We start from the raw sequence: 19,286 nt of genomic DNA, 5'->3' as shown, positions 1-19,286 counted from the left end.
CTCATGAATCAAATGGAGATAATTGCCACCTTGCAGAATTTTAAGGTTAAATGAAAAGTGCTGTTTAAGTGTTTGCCTCTTGCTGTTGATGTTAAAATTATGAAGGAATAATTAGACAGGAAGAAAGAATTCCAGAGGCTGAGAGGTGATTATAAAGACTGAGGATATCTAAAGATTTTTTTTTTTAATGAAAATAAACTTTCACTACAACTATTTTTGATTATGAGAAAAATAGCAGAGAAATAACACTGGTCTGTTACATAAAGTACCAAATAGCAACTAAAACACAACTTAATAATAGAGTGGTGTGCTTATTTTTACTTATAATTTTAAAATATAATGTATATAATTGAGAAAGTCCAATATTACTACAAGGCTTATAAGCAAAATCAGCAGGTCTTTTTTTCCATTTCCTTGATTGGCTCGCTCCCTAAATTCTTATCTGAGACAGCCACTTTCAGTTCTTTCAGTGGTTTCTTTTGCTTTTTACCACTAATAAGCTTCTAAAGGGTTCCTGTCATCAGTTCCAACGTGTGGGGGTGGTTTTCCCACACCATCAAACAGTTCTCTGACACCAGCAGAGTGTCCTACCACTCAACTCAATTCTGATACCATCTATCCTTAGGTAGCATCAGATGCCACAGGTTAAGGTTCAGTCCCACAAGACTGGCCTCTGCTTTATATGCCAGTCACAAGTCCAGGTTTGTTACCTGTGCTTCTGACCATATGGCTGTGAGTCAGAGGTTCCCATGATCCCCTCCTTGGTTTGACTAATTTGCTAGAGTAATTATAAGAGTACAGGTATATTATAAAAGGATGTAATTCAGGAACAGCCGGATGGAAGAGATGCATTGGGCCAGGTATGGGGAAGGAACATGGAGCTTCCATGCTCTTGCCAGGCACTCCACTTTCCCCAAATTCCACTTATTCAACCTGAAGCTCTTGGAACCCTGTCCTTTTGAGGTTTTATGGAGGTTCATTACAGTCATGATTGATTAAACCATTGGCCATTGGTGATTGAATTCAATCTTTAACCTCTCACCCATCCCTGGAGGTCAGGGGGGTGGGATTGATATTCCAACCCACTAATCATGTGGTTCCCTTTGGCAGCCAGCCTTTATCCTTATGTGAGATGCAAAAGTCACCTCAGAAACATAATAAAAGACATCTTAATCATTCTCATCACTTAGGAAATTCCACCAGTTTTAGGAGCTCTGTGCGAGGAACAGTGGATGAAGACCAAATATATATTTCTTCTTATAAAACATAGTAGCACAACTTGAAACTCCTATTTCTTGGTTTTTATTTTCCAGTATCTACCCTTTTAAGATTTAGCTACCATCGGGGCGCCTGGGTGGCTCAGTTGGTTAAGCGACTGCCTTCGGCTCAGGTCATGATCCTGGAGTCCCTGGATCGAGTCCCACATTGGGCTCCCTGCTTGGCGAGGAGCCTGCTTCTCCCTCTAACCCTCCCCCCTCTCATGTACTCTCTCTCTCTCATTCTCGCGCTCTCAAATAAATAAATCTTAAAAAAAAACAAAAAAGATTTAGCTACCATCATTAATTTCTACTTAGACACAAATACACTTTCCTATCTCTGCTCCTAAATGCATTCTTGTTAAAAATAAAATCTGATATCTGCTTAAATAGGGAAGACTACCAGTTTTATTTTTTGAAATATATAGAATTCTTTGTTTTGGTAATGTCCCTTGAAAAACACTATGACAGGCTTTAATTTTGTTGGCTTAAGATCAGAAACAGCTCCCATTTGTTCACATGAAGTTTAACAGGTAAAGTATTTATGACACTGACTCTTTATTATCTGTACTAATACTTATCTTTATTAACATATTCCATTCTAAGGCCTTAGGAGTATTGTTAGTCAAAGACTATAGGGCAATAGCGTACTGAGGTAGATGCATGGGGTAATTGATGGAATAGAAGAGAAGTGTCATTCCTGGTCTTGCACATAACTTCTATTGTCTTACAGGGTAATTTTCCCAAGAAATTAGAGTTACCTGCATTTTACAGTTAAATAAATGAAAACTCAGAGAAGAAAAAAATTACACCTAGACATAGAATAATTTTTTCTAAAATGACATCTCTAAATCAGCTGAGAATTAAAAAAAACAACATAAGAATTATGTTTCTTATACAGAAATACAATTTTTTTAATTGCCAGTAACAATTGATGGGCTAGAAATACTAAATATCAAAGTGGTGTCTTTCCCTTTTATGCTGATACACAGTTATAGGTAATAGAACATCTTTAAAACCTACTCTAAATAGTAACTTTTATTATAAAATAACTCCTAAAAGGGATTCTGTATGTAAATAAACTAAAATCATTTTGATAGTTTTGATCTGAGATATTGAAAGTAATAAAGTATAAAAGTTTTATATTTGTGGCAGATAAATTTTTACCACAATGAAAGATTACATTTATAGCCTATAAATAGATTTTTATAAGGAATGAATATGTCCATATAACACTAAAGCATGATTTTCCCATGCTACCTAGAATGTTCAATTTGTCCATGATGTTTTATCTTGAGTTAATTGGTTTGCCTTTCTTCTTTATTGTACCTTCAAGGGAACATGAGCCAAGAGCAGACAGACAAACAGGGACTACCATAACTGCCTAAATTTAGCAATTTGTCCCCCCCCCCCAATTTTTGTATGAAGTTTTCATTTTAAAGTTCTTTTGCAGTATTAGTTCAATAAAGTGAATTTTCCAGATGACTGTCCTGTAGTAAGCATTGAAACTAATTATTGGAGGAAAGGGATGGGGAAATTTTCCTTAGCCTAGATTATAATACTTAAGGATTCCTTTTACAACTTTTTCAGTGGGTACTTTAATGGTTATTTGGGGGGAAATTTTATATCTAGGTGTGCACTTGAAGATGCTGTTGCTTCTGCTATCTGTATTGTTAATATTATTTAGTTTGCAAAGGGTTAGTCTTCTGCTGTCGTCTTATTTTAAGACCCAGGATATATAGAACAAGAGTCTTACCTATGATTTAGCAGTAATCATTAGCTTAATCAAAAAGGTTTCTTCAGTGAATAGAAACAACGAATGTTCATGTTCTACAAACTAAACAGAAGCAGTGAATCATTTTATACATTTTATCTGAGATTTCCTTTAAGGATCTGTTCTTACTGAGAATCTTGTTTCATAGTCCAGAAGACTTGCTTTTGTGTAGTATAAATTAACAGATTCTTCGTGGTATTATTTAAATGAATTTAGAAACCTAGTTAGCAATAGTAGTTGACATTAAGAGATACATTAAGAAGAACCTAAACAAATTTAGTTTTTTAGTGATAACGTGATTTGTGACTCTGCATGGTTTAAATTCTTTGTTTTGTTTTACTTAGTTTATGAGTGAATTAAGGTTGCTGATATTTGTCTGTTACTGCTTCTTTGCATATTAAGTTTAGTAACTAATCTTAGCTCTAAAGGAGTTAATTATTTAAGGGTCCTGGGATCGAACCCTGAGCCTCAGTGGGGAGCCTGCTTCTCCCTCTTCCTCTCCCTCTCCCTCTGTCTCCCAGCTCGTGCTCTCGCTCGCTCTCACTATCTCAAATAAATAAATAAAATCTTAAAAAAAAAAAAAAGCCCACAAAGGTTCATTCTCTACATAGTGATGGGCAGTGTTTTTGGAAAAGAAAAATTATTTTCCTTATATATGTTTGTTAATCATTAAGAAGAAGAATTCATATTTTTATGTGGGTTTTTTTGTTTGTTTGTTTTAAGCTTTAATTCATATAAGTTTCTTATCATTCTTCATTCTGCTTATTTACCCAGGATTCGCAGTAACCAAGTAGTAGAGTATCTTTATGAAAAGGCTTCAGCAGTCTTACAGTCCTTTAATCATATTTGTTAATAATAAAGCAAAATTGGTTGGATTTTCAAATATTTCCCCACGGTGTTTCTTTTGGTTAATACTGTTTTGGTTGAGAGAAAAGAAGAATGGCAAAGGAATATTTTGTTAGCCCTTTCCATTAAATATCAACCAGGAGATGAAGGAACTCAGAAATGCTACGGTGATTTAATGGTGGATCCTAGTTTTGTTTTGTTTTGTTTTTATTATGTTAATCACCATGCATCACATCATTAGTTTTTGATGTAGTGTTCCGTGATTCACTGTTTGCGTATAACACCCAGTTCTCCATTGAGTACGCGCCCTCTTTAATACCCATCACCAGGCTAACCCATCCCCCCACCCCCCTCCCCTCTAGAACCCTCAGTTTGTTTCTCAGAGTGCATAGTCTCTCATGGTTCATCTCCCCCTCCGATTTCCTCCCCTTCATTTTTCCCTTCCTGCTATCTTCTTTTTTTTTTTAAACATATAATGTATTACTTGTTTCAGAGGTACAGGTCTGTGATTCAACAGTCTTAACAATTCACAGCGCTCACCATAGCACATACCCTCCCCGATGTCTGTCACCCAGCCACCCCATCCCTCCCACCCCCCACCATTCCAGCAATGGTGGATCCTAGTTAATGGAAATTTATTATTCACAAAACCTTTTCCAACTTTAAGTAAAAGGAAGTACAACAGTATCTTATAAGTATAGAGTACCATCAACATAAGTCTTTGCTTTGTCAGGGAGAAGGTACTTAAAGGTTATTTTGGGGAACAACAGGAGCTTCTTGACAACTTAAAATTTTAATGGAGCTTGAATCAGAAGTTTCAGTACCTTTTATAGAACAACTTATTTGTGTGCCTTAAGGACAGCAGTTTTCTGTTTCATTTTGGCCCTACCCCTTGGATAAAAAATAAGGTATTTTAACAGTGAAAGATGTTTAGGCTCTGTTTAGAAGATTAGTATTTGACCCAAGTCAAAGAGATTTTCTTTGGCTGGAAATAATCAAACAGAATAGTATACCTTGTAAAATATCTAATGGCAATTTTTTCTGGAATTCTTTGAGTACATTGAGAACATCATGTGCAGTAGTGAATGCCAGTAACTGTGCTTCCACAGGATGGCAGTGTGGTAACATTTTCATGATGTAATAAATGATTTACAACATTTTTGGCATTGTGCATTTTCTTAGAGATCACTACTTTGGTGGAAATCTTTGTTCTTCTGGTTTAAAGGGTAAAAGAAGTAGGTTAACATGGATGGATAAAAAGTCGTGCTGGATATGGATAGTAAGTAATTTGGTCAAGTTTCCTTAGAGAGTTCATAGGAAGAATTGGGAATGATTGCTATCTGTGAGTTTGTGTTGTTGAGGTCTTCTGAGAACATTGGAGAATGACAGAGATGGTTTCCACTGCCTCTTCAGTGCTGATGTCAAGAAGAGATCTCTCCCTCCTTGAGTTTTTGTAGAGTCAGGCTTTTTCACCGATGTGACATGTACTTGCTTCATTGTATTGTAGTTATGTACATCTCTGATTTTCCCAATTAGATGTCTAACTCTTAGAGGATGGAATTGATCTTAATAGCTTTTTTGTATTCTTAGAATGCCTTGACCATAATGACATAAAGTTTATATTTGAATGAATTAATTAGGTAATTTTTAAACACACTGTTAGATGCTATTGTACAAAGCCTGGAGGAAAATGTTTTCACTTTATAGTGAAGATTTTGTTTATTTTTAAGAATTGAGAGTCACTTCACTATTTCTTTCCACCCAAGTATATCTAATTCTTATTTTCTGTGTTTTAAAACATAGCTCTGTAAATGGAATTTAAATTGAGGTACAGAAATGCATATTTAATTTTACAGAATCAAGGAGAAGGACAATATTAAGCAAGATGAGTTTGTGATATTTTTTATTACCTGGCAAGCAATCCTGACTTTTTTAAATAGAAATATTTGTCTGTGTAGTAAAAAGTGCTGTGAGGAGGAACATATATCCCCCTATGTAAACATCACAGGATCAGTGATCCAAAAAATATAAAATTAGGGAAAACATGAATCCAGTTCTCTTAGAAGAAAATGGTGACTTTCGATTATTACATATATCATTTACCAGCTTTGTATCATTGGTGCATATCTAATATGGATAAGGGCATTCAAAGGTAAAATATTGTTGAAGTTACTTCTTTCTATTAATTCATTTTTTTTATATTAACCTATGTTTACAAAGTAATACAAATTAAAGTCCCACCTGGTCTTTTATGTTTTCTGAGATTGAGGTTCTTTTTCTTGAACAACTCTCCATCACTCTTATTAAATAACTTGAATTCTAGTGCATCTGTTTCTATATGAAGAGTTTTTTCTTTACCAATGACAGTGTCTCTGTGGGGTTGCATAAAACCACCGAATTGAGAATATTAGGAGGTTTATTCTTCTTTTTGAATAAGTCTGGAAATGGGCAGATCCCTGAGAGGAAACTTCGATAGTTCCCAAGCAAGTGGTTGCTTACGTTTTTATATTGCCAAGCATATAATAGTCCAGTTTGAAAAGAGAGAATGTGAATATGTTTATGTGTGCTCACCATACATTTTAGTGATTATTTCTCGAAAATGTGACTTAAAGAAGTAAATGAGCTAGAGACTTTCTACTTTTTATTTTTTTCTAAAACACAAAACATATTGCTTTTGCAATTAGAACAAACTAGTAACTCATAGAGACAAATGAAGATTTGTGTTTAACTTGCACTGGGATGGGGGAATGGGGAGCAGCTGCTTAATGAGTGTGGGGTTTTCTTTTGGGGTGATGAAAACATTTTGGGACTAGAGAGCGGTGGTATTTGCATAACATTGTGAATGTACTAAATACTTCTAAAATGTTCACTTTTAAATGATTATACATAAATATCTCAAGTTTTTTTAAAAAGGCTTTATTTTTTATTCATCATGTGCCATTTATCATATTTAATACAAATTTTGTGACAGTATTATAACATTCAGTGTTCATTAGTGTTTATAAGAAAGAGAAATCTAGCCTAAGAGGCTATGCTGTTTGGACATAAGTAGACTTAACTATAAATAAAATACATAAATGACATAAGGTTTTCCCAGACCTGGCCTCTTTAGTGTGCCTCTGTGTGTTCAGTATTTGTCTAGGGTTTGATTTCTCGGCAGTAGGTGTCTAGTAAGGCCTGTTGGTCATAGAATCTTAGGTTATTATTGTAAGGGTGGGGGTTGATCTACAAATCTTTTTGTCCAAACCCTCATTCTGTAGTGAGAAAACTGAAATTTTTTAAGTAGGTGTTCAAGATCAGGATCACTTGTTTCCATTTTTTTCTGTTTCTGCCTCAGTGACTCTTTGCCAGTGCGTCTACACAACACTGATAGAAACATGCTGATACTAGAAATCCCATTAACCAAATTGATTGACAGTTTGAGTCACATAATAAAAGACTTTTATGCATTTGTGTTCAAGTACCTCACTGAGGATAATTCCATTCCATAATTAATATTCCTGGAATGTGCATTATTAGGTGGACTACTTTTGTAGTCTCCTCTAGACAACCAGTTCTCCATTATCTTGGGCATATTGGAAACTGTTCACATACACTGGTCCTTCCTATTAAATTTACTTGAGCTTCTTAGCCCTTTTCCTAACACTGTAGTCATCTCTTACCATACAGCTTGGGAGACAACTTAACATTTGAACCATTAGCCCATGGTTTACCTTCCATAGATGGGTTTCTTTTGAAAGCAAATAAACATTCTTTCTCAGCTGAGTTGGGGGAGAGAAGTGTATGCTGAATGCTGTGCTACATACAATGTAGAATATGGATAGATAAACTATAACAGTTCTCTTCCTAAATACACCACAGTCTTTTTTCCTAATAGCGTAGTTTATTTGCCAACAACTATGGACTGTGTTTCATAAAATAATGTGAATAAGCTTCTATTATAAGTGGAATAATTTCATGTTAACTTATTTGAGATGGGTTTTACCTTCATTTCTAAATAACTTCCAATTATAATGATTCCTAATTCTAACTTTCTCTGTAATGAACTTAATCAAAATAGTGATCTGTGAACACCTAAATGCAAAACAAGTTATTACACAAATTCTAATCCCTCCGCCATGTCCCTACATTTATGTTTATATAAGCCAAGAATATTATAGTTTACTCAATGTCAAGAGCAAATAGTTTTCCTTTATTAGACCCTAGTAAATTCAGAAACTAGTCTGTTTTATGGCTTGACTTTTGTATACTTAGTCTTTTTCTTCTTTTATGACCGAAAACTTGGTGGACAGACATGGTGGGGGTTGTTTCTTACTGAGAGGTACTGTGCAAAGTGTCAGACTATAAAAAGGATGTGGAATACTTGAGAGTTTTTGAGACGATAGCTATTTATGTATGATGAGGATCGGTATTCTTTAGGTCATGCTTCAGAGTAATGCCAATAGGAATAGTTTTTAATTATTTATTACATAGCTTCTGGGGCATGTCAGTTATTATTGATAGATTGAAAACTTGATTCCATTTTAGGAAAAGGAAAGCAACACCAGTCTTCTAAACTGTTCTAAGTGATATTTTACAAAATAAAGTACTTTAAAGATTGGTAGAAAGAATTTTCATGATTTATAATATGTGATTAACCAGCAAATATATATCAAATAGAGCAGTCATTTCAAGATTCTATTCTTAAAATAAGGTTAGTTAAAACTTTGCTAAAAATGTGAGCTATTGTATACATTTATGTTTGAAGTACTTAATGGTAGTAGTAAATTATCCTTGTTTCCTATTTTGTCTTTTTAGCATATAGCACTTTCTACATTGTGGGTTTAATATTATCCATGCAGATACCCTTTGTGGGATTCCAGCCAATCAGGACAAGTGAACACATGGCAGCTGCTGGTATGAAAAAATACGTATTTTCCTTTTTCTAAAGAATATATGAATGTATTACCAGCCAGTCTTCAAGAGAATTAAGGTTTTTTTTTTTTTTCATTTTCTTTTTGATTTTAATTTTCATCATACGGTTCTAAAACATTGCCACTATAAAATATGAAGTCAGAGTTTTATTGAGACTTTCTAATACTGTGTTCCCAAATGTGCCTATTTTCCCGGCACTGTTGTTTTGAAAAGGGGAAATATTCCTTTTTGCACAATCCATGTTATTTGCAAATACTAAATAACATATGCTTGGTTTAAACAAATATTAAACAGTGTATCTACACTGAGTGTACTGCATTTCAGCAAATTTAGATGGAGCATTTTATTTTTATGTCCCTTATATCTCCCTAAAATATTTTATCTACTAACTGAAATTAATGACTTTTATATTGATTATGAAGTAATATAATTCCTTTCCATATGAGCAGACTACTTTGCCATTATTAATCTAGGTCACAATTAACAAGATAATGGGAGACCTTTGAATAAAACTTTAACAGAGATTCTTAACACAAGGTCCATGACACCCACAGACTTCCTGTGGGTAGTTATTTTATTTGCAACATTTTATAAATTATCAGTATATTTAACTCTGATATGATATTCCATAGCTTTTATGAGATTCTAAGTTAGAATCTTGAACTCCCGCCCCCAAAAAGTTAAGAACCCACACCTTACTGTTACATAGCATTTTATGAATACTTTTACTTACATTTCTAATTTGATATTATAAAATTACCAGGTAGTTTTATATGCAAGAAATGTATATCCAGTTTTGAGTATATAATCCTTTATAGCAATGTGTGTAAAGATACACAATCACCTGACTTTTTCTGTTACATGGGTTATTATATTTCCTAAAATCTAAATCTATGATTATACTTAACTTTTAATCATTCTAAAATGGTTAAAATTCTAAAATTCTGAAAAATAAATTTTTTAAAAGAAAAATCAATATGCCATATGGGTTTAGGATTCTCTCATGTCTTTTAGTTTTACACCTAGTGCTTTTGTATTATGTTTTGTCTATTTTAACAATTAAATACTTTTTGCTCTTACTGCTCTAATTTTATCTTAGCACTCACCCTTATATTTAGTAATTTAGAATCTTATATAAGTGTGTAACTAAGGTCACATCCTATCACTCAATCATAAAGAGTAACTATCAGGATTATCCTGGTCCAAGTCATTTGTATCCTTCAGTAAATCTAAGGACTCTTTTTGTAATGACAATTCTATTTTTTTTTACCCCTAGAAAACCTGTCACTAAAATATGGGACAAGGAGGAATTTAATGGATTAATAGGCTCTAGTTATGGAAATGAATGAGATTTTTCGTATCTGGTCCATATATAGGGATTCTGATCATTTTTAAAAATGTAAAACAATTTTTTAAGTGTTTTTGACAAAGGAAATGTTGGTTAGATGAAATGACTAGGCTTTGATATGTATGATACAGGGTATTTTTAAGAAGCTCTTTAAATTAACCTTTTTAAGTCTTTGGAAAAGTGCTTTGTTGATTATTTATATCACCCTTTTCTTTAATTAGGTGTCTTTGCATTGCTGCAAGCTTATGCTTTCTTGCAGTATCTGAGAGACCGATTAACAAAACAAGAGTTCCAGACCCTTTTCTTTTTGGGTGTATCACTAGCTGCAGGTGCTGTGTTCCTTAGTGTCATCTATTTGACTTATACAGGTAGGTGTCATCACCTGTAGACTGTGAATCTTGTCTTTAGATTATTCAAAAAGGTAATTATTTTACAAATTTTGTACATTTTCTATTTATCCTGGTTAGGTTAAATACTGTGGTGGTAGTTTTTACGAACAATATGAGAATAATAGTCAAAGGTTCTAAAATCTGAAGAGCACTACAAATTGTAATTTTTTTTTTAAACTGCATCTCAACTTTAATGCTTCAGTCCCAGATAAATACACTTTCAAGCATCCTTCTCTTGATAGATAAATAGCCCCAAAGTACTTAAATTCAGAGTTTCCAGTGTTACCTACTGTAAGCTTGCCATTACTCTGTGTGCATACACTCTCTTTCCAACTTTTAAACACTCAACCAAATCAGTTTCCATCTGCGTCTAGATTCCAAGTGATTTTCTAATCCTGAACTTCAATAGTCCTAGAAACAAATCAGATTCTCTCTAAAGGCATTCCATCTGTCAAATTAATGTACTTGCCTAGCTCAAAATCAAGAAGGATTAATTGACAAGAGTGAAGGCAAGAATGTTTAAAATCATCTTTGCACTTTATCTAAATTTGGATTAGATAATTTAGACATCTTCCCCCTTTTTAAATTATCAAATGCCAACTTAATGTCTTAGCTTTATTTTACTAGTCAACTAGAAGTTTAAAGGAGAATGGGAAAACTTTCTATAATTTTATCTATCAACTTGTATTTCTCTGGAAATGTGATCTCCATGGATATTTGTTTTTATATAATTACTAACCTTATTTTATCTGACTGCCAGCTATATGAAATATGTTGTCACCTACAAAAGAAAACTGAAATTCTTTTAGTATTAATTTACATTAGTCCATAACAATCAGTTAACATAAACAATAAAAAGGCAGATTGATTTCCTCTACATTTTTCCTTCCAAGGTTACATTGCACCATGGAGTGGCAGGTTTTACTCATTGTGGGACACTGGGTAAGTGCAGATAAGTTATTTGCCCTAATATTATTTTAAAATACCTTTTTCCTATGTTGCTGTATTTCAGTATCTCTGTCAGTACTTGGGCAACATTTCTGACGTACCTAGCATATGCTAGTTTAATAAATTTTGAATCATCCCTTGGAATTTATCTTTGTTTAAAACTCCTGTTTCTTAGACTGCACCTTTAGTATGATATATATATATCATACATTTCTGTTCTACATGTTCAACTCCTTATTTTAGTTTTGTTTGTCAAAACATTGCAGGTAACATTTGTGCCCTTTTAATAATTGATTTTTGCTTTTAACCATTCAGTTTCCATCTTAAGTAATACTTAATTTTTAATTCTTAAGGTGCTATGTTATAAACCCATATGCTGTAGTTATGAGGAAAAAATTTAACTTTTTCCCTAATAACACATTAAGTTCTTGATATTTTTAATCTGTCAAATACACTAGAGGATATTTTTGCATTTTTAAAGAGTGCTATTATAAAATGAATTAATAAAAAATTTTGGTTTTAAATTAGTCAACCAGTTCAGTAAAACTTTTTGTGTCTAAAATGTTTTCCTAAGGATAAGAATATAATCTGTTGATGATAGTTTCTCTCTCTTCCCACTCTTTGTCTTCTTTATTACTCCCTATGTGGCCCAGTAAACCTACCAATAAACAACTTATTGATTGGGCCTGCTTGACACAATACCAAAAGGGCTCATGCCCAGGTCTAATTAAAGGCGTAAGTAAATTATGTATAAATGACAAGCTAACATTTAGACACCTATTTCAAGAGATCAGCCTGTGGATCTCCGAAAAGTTTGAAGGAGAACCCTGGTTGTAGACAGTTATTCTGATGAGGTTAAATTACTAGGTCAAATTTTTATACGTCATTCTTATTTAATTGACTATTTTGGAATCTCAGGGCTGGGAGCAATTTGTCCTGTCCTTTCAGTTTCCCTCCCCTGCCTTTGTGCCATCTTGTTAAGAAAGGTATTGTGGCAATATGGTATTTTACAGGATAAGGTATTTCTGCTAGTAATAAGTCTAAAAGATGTGAAGCTTGTTGATAACAAACATAGGAGCTAAGCAAAACTGCAGAAAATTCGTATTTGAACAAAGATTTTTGTATTAAAAGTCAGAGCCAACACTTTTATAACTGACTTTAGATAAGTCTTCCAATTTTAGGAGTGGCATATTGGTTTTTAGTTTACCAGTGTAGACCAGATTTATTTCCATTTGTAGGTTACATTGGAATATACTTTCAAGCAAGAAGGGATGGGGGATAGGGACCATATTTATAGTCAAAGGAAATTTCTTCATCTAAAAGAAACTCCTGTTTTATTTAATTTTAAACAATATTAACTTTTTAAATGCCAGGTATGCAAAAATACACATTCCAATTATTGCATCAGTGTCTGAACATCAACCTACGACTTGGGTATCTTTCTTCTTTGATCTACATATTCTTGTGTGTACCTTCCCAGCAGGCCTATGGTTCTGCATTAAAAATATCAACGATGAAAGAGTATTTGGTAAGAGATTTTTAATAAATACTTTGATTTGGGACAATTATTTATTTTCTTTACTGAGGTTATCACTTTAAAGTTTTATTTTTCTTTGCTTGAGTCTATGCATATTCAAGATAAATTTCCTCATTTTGCGTGTTTAGTGAAGAAAAATTCAGTCAATTTGCATTATATTTACTCATATTAAAATGTTTTAAATTAATTTAGAACAGTTATATAAAATTTTCATTCAATTGAGTATGTTTTCTGAGAGATGAATGTTACTATAGTCTGTGGCTGAGAATTGGAAATTATAACTTTGTTGACAATATAGTCTTTATTTTCTGAATTAGATCTGGTTAAGTAGGAAGAAGTTCACAGCCTCATCCATTGTCCATATTTCAGTGTAAAGTCATTTTGTAATGGAGTAGGAATCACCTTTAAGTTAACATCCTCTTCACTGATAGATTTGTGTTTATTTCAAACTAACAAGGTGGTATTTTCAAACTATTTTAAAGCCAAGTGTTTAAGATTTGACATTCAAGATATAAGGAGACAAAATAAGCAGATAGTAAAGACCTTTACATGATTAAGTCATCACAAGAAGTATGTGTTAAAACCTGAAACTTTAAAAAAGATTTGTAACATGCACACTTGAACTTGTGCAAGTATGATGTATGAACCATGAGTGACACTCAAGTTACTATTCTAGAGTAAAGTCGGGAGAGAAAAATAGCACCTGCATGAGTTATAACCGAGGATAACATTCATTTTTGTCCTGTTTATATAGATTAGTGACTTTGGATAAGGTCTTGTTAATATTCTGTCATTCAGAAGAATGATAGAATTAGCTTAAACATTTTGCCCACCTCATTAGTCAGCACTCCCAATCCCAGGTATATACCCAAGAGAAATAAGTGCGTATGTCCAACAAAGGACATGTTTAAGAATGTACATAGCAAATTTATACATAATAGCCCCTAATTAGAAACCTTCCAAAGGTTATCAGCAGTGGAACAGACAAATAAATTCTGATGTATTTGTACAATGTAATATAACACAGCATTTAATAAAAGAATAGCATGGGTAAATAAAAGAAGCCAGTACAAAAGAGAACATTTTTATATAATTTCATTTTAAGAAGTTCAAGAATAAAGAAAACCAAATTAATGCTTTAGAAGTTCAAATAATAGTGATTACCTTTTTTGTTAGCGAGGAGGGAGGGCAGCTATTAACTGGGAAGAAGCATGAGGGTTCCTTCTGAGGGAGATATACAAATGTTCTATATTTTGATATGGGTAGTAATTACATAGGTGTGCACATATGTAAAAATTCATTGAGCTGTACACTTAAGAATATGATATAATAAATCTTTGGTCAGAAAAAAATTTAGTTTCAAATGAGATAAGAGCTCTGATGACCACTGACTTTCTAAAGTCATAGAGCCTTTAGCCAGAATTGGTGGAGCCTTTCCCTTGGTTAGCACATTATCTAGAAGGCTTTGACTATTAAAAATTACTTTCAAAAATTTAAGTCTCTTGGCAATAACTTTACAAGTTCCTCCTTTGGTTAATAAATTACATTCTTTTCATCCCATTCCTACTTTAAAGCAGGCTTTATGCCAGATATTTGCATTGGCTTTTCATAGACTGTTTGATTCTGTAAACTTACTGTGCCTAATAATACAATTCACCAAGTATGTTTTTGTCTATTAGCTATGGATTTTCTAATGTGTGATGCTATTGACAAGTACTAAATTATCATCTTTCCCATGATAATTAAATGTGAATCATGATATATTAACCTAAAACTGTTGATATGTAGTGTTCAGTCAACTTGCTTTATAATTTCTAAATATGACTATTAAATCATTTGGTCTGTATTATCAATTTAAAAACAATTAACTCTTTATGGATGTGTGTCTCTTTTTTAGCTTTGATTTATAATGTAGCATTAAATACTGAATTCAGTTTTCTGTGGACATTTTCTGAAGTGTTATAAGCGAACTTGTCTTTGCAGTTGCTCTGTATGCAATCAGTGCTGTCTATTTTGCTGGAGTGATGGTGCGGCTGATGTTGACTCTGACTCCGGTCGTCTGTATGCTGTCTGCAATTGCCTTCTCGAATGTTTTTGAGCACTATTTGGGGGATGACATGAAAAGGGAAAACCCACCTGTGGAAGACAGCAGTGATGAGGATGATAAAAGAAACCCAGGAAATTTGTATGATAAGGTGGGCATCTAAGGCCTTTAAAAATTTTATGTGCTTTATTTTCCTACCATGGTAAGAACTATACATATTAAGAAAAATGATTAAACAAGGAGTTAGACAACCTGTGACTATTTGCCTCAACATTTGGGCCCTGTTTGGTCTTTTGGTCTTTTAGCTTAGAATAAGCAAATACAGTGTAATCAGAGAAGAAATTCTCTTTTTTTGTTGCTCAGGTTTTATCTGAAACCCCTCCAATTTTGAGAGTTAAAAACCTCGTGCTCTACTTAATTACACAAAATTTAGCACACTCTAAACCCTTCTGAAACGATGTGTACAAGCATTAATCCTGTAGGTCCGTATTTTAAACTTTTTAAATATTTGGTTGATTGAAAAGTAAAGGGAATAAAGTGCGTTTAAAACAAAAAAAAAAGCTTCTTGCACACCTGGGTGACTCAGTTGATTAAGTGTCTGACTCTTGATTTTGGCTTAGGTCATGAGATTGAGCCCTCCATCAGTCTCCATGCTAGGCATGAAGCCTGCTTAAGATTCTCTCTCCCTCTAGCCCCCACCCCACCCCACCCCACCCCCCAGCTTGCATGAGTGTGTACACATACTCTCTGTCTTGCTCTCTTAAAAAAAAAAAAAAAAGCCTCTAGTTTGTTAGTAACAGGTGGCTGTCCGGTATAATGTAATTTACTTTTAGCCTCTCACATAACAGCAGGATTATATTTGATGCTGGTATAGAAAAGACTTGTAAGAGCACGGCTTGGATGACCTTTTTTTTTTATCCCATGTTACTTATTTTGATGAGCGGGGCAAAAAAGAACCTTTTATGAAAAAATACGGAATGTTTCTGAATTTGCGTGTCATCCTTGTGCAGGGGCCATGTTAAACTTCGCTATTTGAATATTCAGTAGGTTTTTAAATACCAGTAAGCAATGAGACTTCCCATTATAAGTATTAACTTTGAAGTTCTTCTTTTCCTTTTTATAGGTCCCATAGAATTTATGCAGATTTGTGTTAATAAAGCATATTGTTGCTTTTGTGGTTGTTATGTTTTGTGGTTTTTTAAAACTAGCCTTGCAATTTAGAACCTGTGACTCAGTTTTTGGTGGGATTTTCTTGTTGTTTTCAAAAATGTAATCTTAACAAGATTGTAATCTTAACAAAATAACAAGCCTGTTATTTTGAGGCTTTGGTAATTAGAAGATCATGATAATGCAGGTTTTCCCTATACTAAAGTCCTGCAATCTGAATTATAGGTGGACATTGCCATTTTCAGGATAATAAATTCAGATTTTATAAGAAAAGGTTGCCAGAATGAGGCCAAATATTTAGAGATAACCAAAGTTATCGCCTTTGTCTTTGTTTTGTTTTCTGCCTTTGTGTTAAGTAAAACATAAGGGCACCTGGGTTCAAAAGTTTCATACTAGAAGTATTTTGCTTTGTGAACAGCTCCTGAATTGGGTATAGTCCCAGAAATCCTTCTCATTCACATTTGACTTTAAAATCTACCTTGATAACTTTTAGAAAACATATCACCCACACAAGAATACCTGATGGTTATACATTTTCCTTCTCAAAGAATTAAATTGATTTCACATTTTCCCTGAATGTCTTAATGACACAAGTGAAATAATTGATTTGTTTAACCAGTTTTTCTATTTTCAGGCAGGTAAAGTGAGGAAACATGTAACTGAACAGGAAAAAACTGAAGAAGGATTAGGTCCTAATATAAAAAGTATTGTCACCATGTTGATGCTGATGCTACTGATGATGTTTGCAGTCCACTGTACCTGGGTCACAAGCAACGCCTACTCCAGTCCAAGTGTGGTCCTGGCCTCTTACAATCATGATGGGTAAGAAAGTAACTTGGCGGGGCACCTGGGTGGCTCAGTCAGTTAAGTGTCTGCCTTCGGCTCGGGTCATGATCCTGGTGTCCTGGGATGGAGCCTACCATCGCGTTGGGCTCCCTCTCCCTTTGCCCCTCCCCCTGCTTGTGCTCTCTCACTCTCTTCTCTCTCTCAAGTAAATAAAGTAAAATAAAAAGAAAGCAGCTTGGCTATAAAAGGATTTTTTTACCTACCCTTTTTTTCTGTCTCAAAAGATAGAATTCAAAGATAGAATGATGTTTGTGAGGCTCTGCATTTGAAGCCACCATGTTTTTCTTTTACCTCCCTACGGACACTTCCACCCCAGAACTACTAAACCAGAATCACTTTTTTTCAAGATGGCCAGGTGATACTTGTGTGCATATTACAGTTTAAAAAGCACTAGTCTAGGTCTTCATGGATTTTCCCCCCCTGTTGTTGAGGCTTTTAAAATGTGAAATTACCTAATGGCTTAGCCCCTCAAGATTTTAAGTGACCCTCTTCACATTTAAGATCTTATTTAAAAGAATATTGTGATTCTTTTCAGCACCAGGAATATCTTAGATGATTTTAGAGAAGCTTACTTTTGGCTAAGGCAAAATACAGATGAACATGCCCGAGTGATGTCTTGGTGGGATTATGGCTATCAGATAGCTGGAATGGCTAACAGAACTACTTTGGTGGATAATAACACCTGGAATAACAGCCACATAGCACTGGTAAGCATTTGATAAACAAAAGATTAAAAATTACAAATCTTTATTTACTACTTAGCAGTCAGGCTTCATTTTGTGTTTGAGTAGGGAAAATGTGGGTAAAAGTATTCTTTGCTTGCTGAATTCTCAAAATAATATTTCACACATTTATTCAATAAAGTGAATTCAAGGTATGCTAATATACTTTGTTTTTAAGAATGGTGTCTACTTATTTAAATATTCAGAATTGTAGGCTGATTTCTGGTATATCACATGATAAACTTAGCTCACTGAAGAATTAGGTAAAATCTGAAACTTTTAAGTATTATTTAACTTTTATTTTCCATTTTTAAAATTAAAATTATTTGCAAGTATATAAAGCCAAATGTACTGCATTTTTATGGGCATGTAAATTACGTTCACTCTATTAAATAAGTAATTTGCATAAATTAAGGTAGTCACGTTCTTTAAAGATTTTAAATAGATAATGGATGTTAAACAAATGAGTTCTATTTGTATTAGCATTGTAGCTAATCATCTGGTAGACAGAGAAGAAGAAAACATTTGCGTCAGCTAGATTGCTGGTCATCCCTGGCCTTGAGGTTATGAGAAATTGTATTTTTTTATATTAAAATATTAATTTCATGAAGCTTAATTATTAAGCACAATATTAGAACATGTATTCAGATGTTGACATTCCTGCTATAATTGGTTATAGTAAGTGAGGTGCTTATAGATCTTGGTAAATTTGTTGAATTTATAGCAGATCATCTCTTTAGAAAGAATTCCATGTAAATAAACTCTTGAGGTGCATTCTGTCCAATGTACATTCATTTTTATTTTTAGTGTACTGTGGGACTAAGTACACACATTGTCATTTTTTATTCTATAGGTGGGAAAAGCTATGTCTTCAAATGAATCAGCAGCCTATAAAATCATGAGGAGTCTGGATGTAGATTATGTTTTGGTTATTTTTGGAGGAGTTATTGGCTATTCTGGTGATGACATCAACAAGTTTCTCTGGATGGTTAGGATAGCTGAAGGGGAACATCCAAAAGACATTCGGGTAAGAAACTAGATCATTCTACATGTGTGAGAGACAGCTGTCAGTGTCCAAGTAATTTTCTTATCTTGCTGATTGTATTGTATTTGTTTTTATCATCTTATCCCCTAAATTAGTCCCTTACCCTGACTTTACTGTTTTTTGAAATAGTAAAGCATTGAGCATTTTTCCAGGTTTAAAACTTTTGAAATTCATTGATACGACTGTTCTTCCCTATGAAGCTGTCCCCTCTCAAGACTCTTGCTTTTTACTCCTTTATAGCCTCTCGGTTCTGCCCTTTCTTTCCATTTACATTGCTTCCACTGTGATACGAACCCTAATGATAATAAACCTGAAATGGGACAGTAACCTTGAGATTGCTCTCTTTGCCTTAATCTTGTTTCCTATCCCTATCTAACATGACATTGATCATATCATTGTCCAACTTAAAAGCCTCAGTAGATTAATGGTCTTGAAATCAGAGAGATAGGA

At 33.7% G+C, this 19,286-nt stretch overlaps 1 protein-coding gene and 1 non-coding gene across 2 annotated transcripts in view; one reads left to right on the top strand and one right to left on the bottom strand.

Moving 5' to 3' along the window:
• STT3B (STT3 oligosaccharyltransferase complex catalytic subunit B) overlaps positions 1-19,286 on the top strand; it is a 100,647-nt gene that overhangs the window by 71,486 nt on the left and 9,875 nt on the right. Inside the window, exons 6-13 of the mRNA XM_034993270.1 lie at positions 8,674-8,772; positions 10,360-10,506; positions 11,421-11,469; positions 12,849-13,003; positions 14,996-15,207; positions 16,858-17,045; positions 17,605-17,776; positions 18,645-18,818. Coding sequence (XP_034849161.1) covers positions 8,674-8,772; positions 10,360-10,506; positions 11,421-11,469; positions 12,849-13,003; positions 14,996-15,207; positions 16,858-17,045; positions 17,605-17,776; positions 18,645-18,818 — 1,196 coding nt within the window. The remainder of the gene's footprint in view (positions 1-8,673; positions 8,773-10,359; positions 10,507-11,420; positions 11,470-12,848; positions 13,004-14,995; positions 15,208-16,857; positions 17,046-17,604; positions 17,777-18,644; positions 18,819-19,286) is intronic.
• On the bottom strand, positions 16,023-16,126 carry LOC118007180. The gene has a single exon (XR_004678309.1). It is a non-coding gene; the product is annotated as a U6 spliceosomal RNA (small nuclear RNA).

Source organism: Mirounga leonina, unplaced genomic scaffold (genome assembly GCF_011800145.1).
Source record: "Mirounga leonina isolate KUSES-001 unplaced genomic scaffold, KU_Mleo_1.0 Mir_115, whole genome shotgun sequence".
Lineage (NCBI taxonomy): Eukaryota > Metazoa > Chordata > Mammalia > Carnivora > Phocidae > Mirounga > Mirounga leonina.
This window is presented reverse-complemented; position numbering and strand designations above follow the sequence as displayed.